General features: G+C 37.2%; 1 protein-coding gene across 1 annotated transcript; it reads right to left on the bottom strand.

Moving 5' to 3' along the window:
- Positions 1-749: 749 nt before the first annotated feature.
- On the bottom strand, positions 750-11041 carry CCT (RNA polymerase II transcription mediator). The gene is made up of 12 exons (XM_078986570.1): positions 10737-11041; positions 9078-9249; positions 8920-8979; positions 8727-8832; positions 8332-8454; positions 8124-8231; positions 7629-7778; positions 7199-7540; positions 4998-7117; positions 2260-4737; positions 1863-2184; positions 750-1751 (listed from the first exon to the last, which is right to left on the bottom strand). The coding sequence occupies exons 2-12, from the start codon at positions 9203-9205 to the stop codon at positions 1299-1301; spliced, it is 6390 nt and encodes a 2129-aa protein (XP_078842696.1). The 5' UTR covers positions 9206-9249; positions 10737-11041; the 3' UTR covers positions 750-1298.
- Between the last annotated feature and the right edge of the window lie 1566 nt (positions 11042-12607).

Genomic DNA, 12607 nt, shown 5'->3' with positions numbered 1-12607 from the left:
TTGCTGAAACAAAGTTATTGCCGCCCGTCGCATTGCACGGGTAGATGGCTAATATATATATATATATATATATATATATATATATATATATATATATATATATATATATATATATATATATATATACATTACAACCCCATCTAAACTTAGGTACTAAACTTTTAAAATATATCGTTTTAACATGCTAAATATACCCGATTTGGTTTCACTTGGTAAATATATCATCCTCCATAATATTTCTTTCTTTCATTATCGTTTTATCATCTCTGTTTTCTTTCCTCAATTATCGTTTATTACTTCACCCAAATGAACATTACTAAACCCTAAACCTAAACCATATACCCTAAATTTAAACAATAAACCCTAAATCTAAACCCTAAACCCTAAACCTAATCACTAAACCCTAAATCTAAACCCTAAACCCTAAACCTAAACCTAAACCTAAACCCTAAACCCTAAACCTTAAACCTTAAACCCTAAGCCTTATTGTATCGATCTTAAATTTACATCTTGAAGTATTAATCGTAAATCCATTAACCGTAATCTTTATATAGTAAAACAATGTATTTTCAAGAGATTTAGTACCTAAGCTTAGGTGGAACTGTAATGTATATTTCCTTTTCTCTATATATATATATATATATATATATATATATATATATATATATATATATATATATATATATATATATATATATATATATCACGCCGTTTCCATATAACAAAATTGAGGTCTTCGAACATTTCGATGAGCAAAATACATAGGATTTAACTAAAACATACATTAATATCCACTTTCATGTAAAACATCTAGAGCAAAAAATAAAAGTCGAAATCCAAAGAAAAGTACAAGTTTCACTGGACGAGATACACGTCTATAAGTTTATCGCTCTAGAGTCTAGATTCGACAGCATCGATGGAAGAAAAAGGATTTATAACCTTCCACGATACTCCATGAGTAACCAATAATAATAATAATACACAAGTGTATAATGAAAACTGAAAAGACCCTTGTTGTAAAATATTATTTCCTAAAATACCCCCCCAACAACAAAACAAACTTGACATATCATTTTTGGAATCATTTCCCTCTATATTTACAACAAATCTCCCAACCACCAACCACACGGTCAGGTTAGCCATCCAATGTATTTTTTTTGTGTGTTTTGTCTGTCATAAAACCCCCACGCACCTGCCTCCTACCCATCCATGCCTTTTTTGCGGGCCACGACCCCAAAACGGTAATTTCACAGGGTTTGACTTTTTGACTTTTTGACTTTTTGGGAGGTGTGGTGTAATCAGCTGTCATCATCTATAGCACCAATGTAAGTGAGGTCCATCCTACGGACCCTCACTGCACCCTTGAGCCAGGTGGATGCTTTCAGATTCGCGTGATCCGTCCCCGCAATTGCGGATCCGTTTATGGAAGACGGGCCCGACCCGGCTCCGTCTTCTAGAAGGGTCCATGGGTCGATTTCGGTATCCGGTTCGGGTTGTGACGAGGGTATGGATGATACATGTGTGGGTTTGGTGGGTTTTGTTGGACCGTTTGAGGTGGCTCGTGATGGAATGTTCCGGATGGTTCCGGAAGCAGGTACAGGTACGGGTGGTTGGAGAGAGGTGACGGCTGACAAAGGGATGTTTGGTGGTTGGCAGGAGATTGTGAACTTTAAGGAGGGGAAAACGAATGGCATCGCGGTTTGTATCCGCCACCTCACTGCTTCCGGAAGTTGCATGTTGTCCAGCTCATTCTGCACCGTTTTTTTTTTATCAATATATTAAATATTTATTCTTAAGTTATAACGAATAAATAAACAAAAGTAGGCTGCTCTTTTTTGCATATATTATAGATTTATTTATACCTGCAAGCTTTCGGCGGCTTCACGATCATATAAATTTGTGGTGGTGGTGGCTTCAATGGTGGACTTGGAGAGAGTTTTGGGTTTCATCCAGTGTGGCTGACACCCACTCAAGAGTGCATGCAGCACCAACAATAAACGGTCAAAAAGGCTTCCACCAAGATCAACGGTCCCAGATGATTCGATCATGGACTCCACTTCTCTCTTGATGGAAAATCTTGAAGCTGGGCTAGAAAGATCTGCATCTTCATGTACAACTCTGCTTCCAAGTAGCCGAAGGACCACTGAAGATAGCATATGCCTCATGCTACGTGATGATGGCTCCCTAAACATTCAAACACATAAGATTAATATTCAATCAAAACATATTTGAGTTATAAATAAAATAAAAAAAACTTACCCATCAGCACAGATTACAGGAAGCAGTCTTAACAGCAACTGTAAACGCAACGACATGGAAGACCTCAAAGCCGAAGGTGAAGGTAGAATGACTTCAACAGGTGGTGGATTTCGTCTCGCTAATCCCGGACTCCCGCCTCTGATTCCCTTCCTTGTATTCGCTTTACTCACCGGACCCTCAGCTCCGGAAACAGCCATTCCGGCCTGTTTATTCGCTCCATTTGTAACCCCGCTTATCTGTTGCTCAATCTCATTCATCTGTTTAATCAAATCACCCGCAAACGTAACCCGCGAATCCTCCGAACTTTCATCAATACACGGAAGCAATAATTCCACCAACGCCCTTTCCGTCACATTCTGTTGCGTAACCACAAACGCTTCAATATTCGTATTCCGTTTTGTTTCGATTCCGTTCCCGTCTTCCACCACTTCCCCTTCTTCGACAACCTCAAACTTGCGTTTCTGATTCCCTTTCTTCAACCCCGGAATGGAATTACTTCCATTACACCAACCCCAAGGTTTCGAAAACTGGGGTTTTGTCGAAAGCCCTTTACTATCGGCTATATTGATTAACCTTTGTCTAATCGACTTCCTCCCAAATAAAACATCATGTCCTCTGAGAAACCACTTAGCTTGTAGTAAAACTTCATCTTCTAAAGATCTCCCCAAAAGGTGGACTACTTCTGAAAAAAGTGGGGCCGCATCGGGTCTGACCAAAAGCCGGGTCAACACCATTTGAATGAAATTATTTTCATTCTCAGAAGTCCCATCTGGTGAGAAAGAGCTCAAAGCTTCAACCAAAGAAGCATCACGACCTTCCATTTTTTCAATTAAAGCCTGTTCGTTTAACAATAGTCTGAGTTCCACCCATTGCCAATGAAACTTTGCGGGTTGTAAAGTATCAAGAATGTGAACGAGTTTTTCGAGAAGCGACTCGGAATGTCCGGAAACACGACTCCCATCCTCCGGATTCACCAATTCCAGTGGTAATTGACAATCAATGATGGAGTTTAAAAAGACCCGGGCACGTAACGGGACAAACGCAGAAACCTTCGGGGCGTTGGAATCAAGGAATGCTGCGAATTCGGAATCGGTGGGGTCCGAGGCTACAAGATCGTATAATGTTGAACATTCGCGAAGGCATACGTCACGGAAAGGTAAATGCTTGATGGCATCGGTGATTCCGGAGGTTAAAGATTGGAATAGCTGTGTGATGTTGTCACGGGTGATGACATTCGGGTTTAGAATGAACCGTTTCCATATTAAAAACCCGAAAATGGCAAAAGCGGGAGGGAAGACTAAGTTGACCGGAAGCATTCTTTGGATTCTTGTAAGGGCAATTATGGAAGATTCCCCCAAAAGTTCGACTATGAACCCATCGGAAACTGTTCGGGTGTTACCGATTAAAACACGGAACCAATGAACCGACACTTCGACCAAATTATCAATTTTCGAATCGTTGACTGGCGTTGACCGGACATTTCCATTCGAGTTTGACCGTGTTGACCTAACAAACTGAATCACATTCAGCCCTTCTTTCAGTCTAAAAACAGTCACCATTCTTTCAAGACTCGCAATCCCCTGAAGAACCGCCCCAATAACGAGAGCGGAAATTGCACCGGTTGTTTTAGCAGGTTTGGAATACGTTTTTTCATTGGACGAATTTACCCCTGGATCACGGGTATCAGGGGAGAGCTGTAACTGACCACGGGAAGCTTTCGGAGGGGTAAAAACTTGGGAAAGTGCAGAAGAAGCTTCCGTTGCAAGGGCGATTTCGAACACTCGACTTTGTCGTTCACCTAACGCATCCTTTAGTAGGGACAAAATCGTCAAATGAATCTTTAATATATGTCTTGCAAACAAACAACTCGTCGGGGTTATTTCGGTAATTTTACCAATCACTTGTCCTACATTAGTTACGACTGCAGAAACCGCAAAGGCAACTAAAGTCGGGTCGCCTTCTTGGGCTGCCCCACCCGTTTGTCTCATGCAATCTAACAACCCTTTTACGACTTGTTGGGCTATCGGGTACCCGTCATCCACGGGTCGTTTGACCGGGAAGGTTGACTTTTTGTCTTGACCATAAAAAGAAGGGATGTTTTCGTCTATAAGTCTTTGGACGGTGTCACGCATGCCCAAACCAACTCTGGAAATACGGATTCCGGTGATTTTTTGGCGGAGGAATTCGTCGAAATCTTGGATTCCGGCCGGGACGCCGAGTGGGAATCCGAATTCGCCGTCTGATGATCGGCCGGATTCGAGTTCCATGATGAGTCTTTTATCGGATGTTGTTTTGAAGGTCTTTGACCAGTCAATGACAGTTGCCACATCAGCATATTTCTTTAACATTTGGCGGGAAAAGATTAAGGATAGGGAACCGGAAAGACGGCCATTGGAAGACAAGACTAGTGATGCTCGATGCATCATTGCAGTTAAAGTTTCCGGAATGAGATCAGCTGCAGCAAGAATGTTTTCATACCTGAAATAATAACATTCAATATCATTATAGCTCCGTACTTTGGAAAAATCATCTTGTTTATATTATTGTCATTCAAATAGTCATATTAAAGCGAAAAACTGGAAAGTGGAATGCTATAATTGGGTGGATGTTTAAAAGTAGAATGCCTTGATAAGAAAAATAACAGAAAGTAAAGTGTTGTGATAGAAGAAATGAAAGTAGGATGCTATGCTATAAGCCTATAAATATAATACAGAATTAAATAAAAGTAAGTTGCTAACCTTTTAAGAGATGATAAAATATACGCCTCTCCAACTGCACACAATTGGTTTTCAACATTCCTTGGAACAATCATGACATTCCTCCCTCCATGAACAGTTGGAATCGGATTGACATGAACCTTAGGTAACAACCAAACAAGAAATCTAGCAGCAGAAACCAAATCATCACAAACATCCATCAAATACAGTATATTAGATAATTCATCTTCACCAAGTTTCCATTTTCCCAACCCTTTATCATCAACAACTGGTAGACTCCGGCCAAACTGACCGGATTTTGGTCCGGAATCAGTCACCTTTCCGGCCTCTTCAACGAGTTGTTTCACTATACCCATCAACCAAACAACAATAACCCTCTTCTCATCTAATGGAATCCGTTTAATTGCTTTCCCGATCGAAGAAATGTCTCTGGAATTATTGATTCCGGCAGAATTGGTGATTCCGATGGAATCCGGTGGTTTAGGGACATCGGTGCCATTTCGATGGTGAGGGCAGTTTACTCTACTGTCGCATACATGACTAGTAGATGCCCCTTGACTACCTTCAATTCTAGCAGCTGCTAATTGGGCGAGACTTTGGGTTTTCCTCACGATTTTTTGTCTCCCTCTTGTGGGTTGCTTTATGGGTTTCACGGGCGGGTCAACCCGGAAAGAATCCATGGGTTTAACAGTAACACCACCTTTTCTAACCCACCAAATATCCTCATCGTCTGACAAATGAAGAAACGGGCTCTTTTCTTCAACTTTTTGTCTCTTGGCTCTTCTACATTCTTCACATCCAGGTGTTGGTCCTTCGCTAACTACCGGCCCAGCGGGCCTTTTTACACCATGGGAATCATCAATTCCATTCCCGTTGGAATTCGGAAAGTGGAGGAGAACCGAAATGGAAGCCATTACTTCTTCAATCTTGACATTTTTCGGCAAAGGTATTCTACCAAACTTATGATTGTTTTTTCCATTTGTGGTCATAACATTTTCATGAAGTAAAAGCCGCCTTTCGTTTGTATAAATCTGCATGGCTTCAGAGATAAGCGACACGTCAGCAATCTGTGCTTCTTCGAGGGAATCTTGAACGTAAGACCCGGGAAGATGTTTCAAGAGCTTATAATGTCTCCTTTTCCTTTCAATGTCAAGTAAATTGTCGTTCTTACCCATGATCCCACTAACAATAAGCTCTCTCACATACGCTTGAGGGTAAAAAATACCCGATCGAGTCAACTCGGTTATCAATAACTGAACCCGTTTAAACCCTTCTCCATTTTGAACCTGGTGTTGATCAAGCCAACAGACAATAACATCATGCAACGGGCCCGGACTCTGAAAGAAACGCGACAAATCTTTGACTTTTCTTCTCTTGTTTCTCATTTTCATCGAGAGAATCCTGGTGGCGATATATATCTGTGAAAAGTCTCTTTTGCCACTGAACTTCACACCTTCAACAGGGGCATTCCTGGAATCCCGAAAATCACACGTGGCCCACTCGCACACGAAAAAAACCGAACACACAAACGCCGAATTCACCGTCCCGACCCATTTCAGAGACGATTGCAGACCCGCGCTGACATCAGCCATCCACCTTTTATCAACATTCTCATCATTAAAATCCTCAAACAAACATTTATACGCGTTACCAATATCCCCATGTGTAACAGCTTTATCCAATTCACGAACCGATTTCGCGACATTATGCCCCGGGTACCCCGGCCTCGCAGCTCTCGCGAGATTCACGGCGCATTTCTGAATGGAGTACACAAGGGTGTCGATTGACGAAAATGGTCCCTGAAGTTCTGAAGGTGTGGCGGGTTTGACCCTTGTGATTAAAGAGTTATTGTCGGTTGTGGGGTTTGAGAGGATTGAAGGTGGTAAAGGGAAGCAGTTTAGGGAAACAAAAGTGTCGGGGACTGCGAGGATTAGGTATCGGAGGATTTCGATTAGGGCGGATATGGTGTAGGCCCTACGGGAATTTTCCACGAGGTCGGATCCTCCGGGTGAGGGTTCATGGATGAAACGGATTGCGATTGCAACAAGTGTACGCACGTAATTTTGAGATAAGATGATTGTTTCTATGACACCGTATATGATTGGTAATAGTAGTTGTAGTATCCCCAGTGATTCCTTCTCCTGAAAGTGATTAAAAATGGTGTGTTATTAATTATGGAATCAGAGATGGAATGGAAACACTATCTACTAAAGTAGGAATACCTGCAATTGATTGAGAACCCAATCGATAATCAGAGAAGGCAAAAGCAAACCTTCTGCATGATGCCACTGTATAATCCTCACCACATACCACCATTTAAAATGCACAGACGGCTCCTCACCATCAACAACCGCCAACACATCGTTCTTATGCTGGACCCCACCACCATAAGCAAACTGAGGAGACCGGTCCTTCAAGTGAAGGGTAGAATGGGAATTATTTTTTGAAACAAATTCATCCAAAAGGTACTGTAAATACTCAATAATATCCTTCGTCCACTGATCTGACCGCAAAAACCGAGTCTTGTCAGGCGATCCGGAAGACGTACCAGACCCAGGCCGAACCTGCAACAATTTTTGAAGAAAAGAAAATGACGAAAATGCCCTTGGATTACGGTTTGGGGTTTAGGGTGTTGATTTAATTAATCCATACCTGATTGAGATAAGTTACTTTGATAAACCAAGTTGCCCTTAGTAAAGGTACATTGTTTCTAATAAGAACTTCAAACAGTGATTTCCTTCTATACCCATGAGGAACATGATCAGCCAATAATCGCAAACGTTTATGTTGTTGAGATAATCCCTGTAGGATAAGGGTCAAAAGTGTCAAATTATGTTACTATTTCATGTCTTCTGATAAGCATATACCAAAAGTCCCAATGATATAGTTCTGAAGGTAAAATGTCAGGTAACATATAATGTCATCAAAATTTAATAACGTTTAAGGTTTAACAATATGCTTTAGGTAGTTTAACCACTTATACTACTATTTTTCCTGATATGACCATAAATTTTAATAACTTTTATGGTTTGATTGGAAAAAGATAAAGTAGTAGTGGTTAAAGCTGCAAAACTACCAAAGATACAAGGGTGTTTTTGTAATTTACCCAAGAGTATTTTACTTCACATGGATACTAAAAAGACAAACCTCAATCCATTTCTTCCGGAAATCTTCACCACTAGCTTTTTGTTCTGGAAAAAAACCAGGCTTACTCAATAAATTACCAGTAAGAGGAACTCCATAAACTTGACCAGCCTGTAACACAAACGTATACAATTTTAAGATTAAAAATAATACATATATAAATAAACAAACAAATGCAAAAAATAGTAATATTAAATATTATTTATTATACCTTGCGTTTTTGAGCACGAGATTCATTGATTGCTCTGTGATATTTTCTAATTGCCTCCTTGCATTTTAAAATGACAGGCTTTGTGAAAGTTGGAATCTGTGATAAAGAGATCTCTCTTGATTCCTGTAAGACAAAATTCAAAAAGACAATGAATAAATCGGGAATGGAATGTACTATGAATATGATTGTTATAAATACTAAATAGCAAGATACTGTAAGACAAAGTAGGAAATATGCTTAATACTTTATATTCTGCCCATAAATTCATGATAGCTATGTATTTACATTTCTTTACTCATGACAACAAAACATAAAGTTTCCCTTATCAATAGAGTAGATGATGTTCTTTATAAAATGATACCTAATGAATTATTTAAACAAGCTTTAAGGCATACCTCAAGCCCCTCGACTGTTTCTCTGTATCCACCCAATACATAGTCTTTTGTAAGTGTCTCCTCTGGGCAATTTGCAGTTGGAGGGTGAAAGTCTGGTGGTGGTAGCCTGACAACAAAAGGGTAAAAGAGTCGACAAAAAAAATACAAATAATAATAATAATAATAATAAGGTAAATAAGATTAAAAAGGTCACCTTGAATTCAGGGGTTCTTTCTCACACCTCAATTTGTATGGTGCAAGTTGTGAAGTACGCCTGGAAAATAAAAATAAAAAGTAAAACATAATTTAACTCGTTTCAATAATGAGAAGTTAAGAACATACTAAAAATAGAAATTAAAATTAAAAGCATACCGATTTAATGGAAAGTTAGCTGGAAGGGAAGATGACTCAGCACGGGAAGTATTATCCCTGCCTAATGAGCCACCAACTGCACTGTTATTGACTGCACTAGTGCAGTTGGTAGCATGATACCTTTGCATTTCTATAAACTATGGCCCGCATACTGTCTCCCACATTGAATAAACTGCAACAAATATAACAATCAATTTTTATTTATTTATTTATTATAGCATCTTACTTTTACTTCTTCCTATTACATCATTGTACTTTGAATATTCTACCTAATTATGATTGGCTAGATTTTTCAAAGTACAATGTTGTAATAAGAAAAAAGATGAAAGGGCAATACTATAACTGGGTAGATTTTTTGAAGTACAAAGTCTTAATAAGAAAAAAAAAATAAGTGAAAATACAATGTTGTGATAGAAAGAAATGAAAGTTGGACGTTATGATATGCTGAACAGATAGATAAAAGTACATTGCTACTTCTTGCATTTAGCCCTATAAAGTAATGCATACAGTTTGCTTTTACACTTTTCAGCTAAATTTCAGGTTAAGTTTGCTAAATAAAGTGGACTTGAAATCTTGAATGTCAGCACCTGCAAAATTTTCCTCTCGAATAATAGAAAAATAGAAGAAATAGGAAGAAAGAAATAAAACAGAAAAACCAATATGGGAAAGTAATAGAATAGAAAAACCAATTTGGGAAGCAGAATCTCTAGCTTAACAATCAACGTGGCGTGGATCAATGTACTTTGTTAACAGAACTCGATTAAAAGATGGAAATTTTGTAATAAATAGTAAAATACTTTCACTTTATTTCTAATTTGGTCACTAGATTTTAAAATTTGTTACTTAAACCATTGTACTTTTCAGATATAATCACTTTGGGTAATTTCAAACAAGAAGCCCTATAACATGTAGATAAAATTTAATGGTTTGAAAAGGTTTTCGAAAACTAGATGGTTTTACTAACAAAATTAACAATCCAATGACAGAATTAGAAATGAAGTGAAAGTGTGTTGCTATTTACTGCAATTTTGTCCTATGAAGATGTAGGAAACTTCTAAATGAAGTAAAGCCCTAAGACTTAGTTTCAAGTTACTGATAACCATATAACCACACAAAGTTCATTCAAAATTGCTAAATTAATGTTGTCTGATCAAGTAGTTTAAGATCTCCAAGCATCATTAGCTTTTCAGTTCTTGAGTCCATACATCAGTACCCAAGTTTAGAAACCATTTGATGATACAAACAACAGGATGTGGCCTGACATTTGATCTAGGGTTATAGGCAAGGTTAAACATTTTATCATAAAGAAAGAAAAGCACAAAAAACCATGTACGTATTCTCTTTATTACTAGTACACAAAGTTTCAAAGTCCGTAGTCACTGATTGACACAAAAAGCATCAATTGATCAATCAGATCACGGTGATCCTCGAATTTCTCGTGATACACTATCAGGTATAAACAATTTAAAACTTCCTCATGTTTTACTTAACTCTTAAGTGTACTCAACATATCAGCTCATATACACCAGAACATTGAAAAGAAGTAAATTTAAATGCCCGGGATTCCAAAGTAAACTCATAAAACGACGAAAGTAAAACAAACAATTCGGTAGCAAAATACCCATTAAATCCATAACATGGCTGCAAATTTAAGCATACCTTTGAAATCAAGCAGAAGCTTTACGAAAAAAACCCCAAATCAAGTTCGAAACATGCAAACCCCAGTTGTTGGTAGTTCGAGAAACGGAAACTAGGGTTTCTGAGGGCTGTCAGTGAAACTAGGGTTTTGAAGCCCAAGAACAAGAAATCAACAAGGGTAAAGTGTGCGATGCGAATTACAGATGCCAGATATGTAGATATATATGTATAATCGAATAAAAATGTCGAAGAGATTAGGGATTTGAAATTTGAGAAAGACGAATCGTGTGTATAGAGAGAGATATATTAGATACAGAGGGAGAGAGATTGGGGCTTTTGACCCTTTTTTTATTTTTTATTTTTTATTTTTATTAATTTTTTTCATGATGACGACGACCAAACTATAGGAGTGAAATGGTAAATTTTGTAAGGATGAGGGGGAGATTATGAAAACTATTGATCTAATAAAACCATCTTAGAGAGAATAAAACAGTAAAATGCATATGCTTAAACAAAAATATATTATTTGTGTAATTGTGTGGTGAGTGGATGGTTAAATAGTCCTTTGATAACTTCGGTGTCTTTTGACTATTTGAATGGTCAAAGAGTAAAGACCAAAACTAGTCAAAACTAATTAAGGGTTACACAAAGTGATTGTAGCTTTTGTAAAAGAGATTTATAGTTGATTAGATATTTAAAATATAGTTCAGTAAATAGAAACTGTACAAATAAAAATTATCTAGACAGCTTATAGTGATTATAAACGATATATAAAAAAAAAATTAAAAGAGTTTCATAATGATAAAACATTGTTTTTCTTTTTGCAATATTTATTTTGTTGACATATAAAACATGTGTTTTTCATCTTCTTTTAAAGAAAATGAAGATTAGAAAAAAGAGTTATGACTAGAAAGAAGATGTTTGATTATCTCATATGAAAGAAAAATTGAAATTTCACAAGTTTTATATATGATATAGCAAATTATAACTTAATATGGCAGGTAATTATTAACCATCCGTATTAAAAGCAACCAAGATCATGTGATTGGTTTTGAGACATTGCTACAAACGTAAACTTGTGATATTGAATAATTTTATTTACATGAGATGGATGAAAAACAATCTCTCAAAATTGAATGAAAGATCTATGTGTGAATAAGAAGCTTCAAGTTGAAGAAGAACATAGTATCAAAATAATGTATGTAGTTATGAATATCCAATATTATGATTATAAAACCATGAGTAATACTAAGCATTAGCTAACTTTAGTCTTTTTATAACATAGATGGTTAGATGATTGTCAAATGTAACTATACATTTTTACACTATTTTGAAAATGTAATCAAAAAAGGAGAAACGAAAACATAAGAAGACCTAATTTACAAATTATTTATATTCATCATCAAAATATTATGTTCTTAAGCTCCCATCTTTGTTTTGTATGTTTGTTAGTAGCATGCATGCAATTTGATTTTGTTGTTAATACACATTTATGAATATCTAAAAAGCACATGCTTAAAAACATTTGCTTATATAGCAAGTAACCGCCAGATTGACAATATAATGTATATGCAGTGTACTAAAATCAAGTTATGTATATAGTTACATATGTATGATGACGATGTTAAGATACGACATGATCTTGACCATATGTTATCCATCGGGGCGACACTAATATAGGTAATAAAATAGGCATGGTTGTGTATAGACGTCATCTATGGAAACAATTTGATATTGGTGAATTGTTTTGTTATCTTGTCGTATCCATATCATATTGATGACATGTTTGTACTTGTAGTTGTTGAATAGGCAATTCGAGAATAAGTATCAAGATCAAGAATAAATTATGTCTACAACAATATTGTGTTCGAGTATTGTGATGTCCTGTAAAG

This window comes from Lactuca saligna, chromosome 3, assembly GCF_052625555.1.
Source record: "Lactuca saligna cultivar CGN05327 chromosome 3, ASM5262555v1, whole genome shotgun sequence".
NCBI lineage: Eukaryota > Viridiplantae > Streptophyta > Magnoliopsida > Asterales > Asteraceae > Lactuca > Lactuca saligna.
This window is presented reverse-complemented; position numbering and strand designations above follow the sequence as displayed.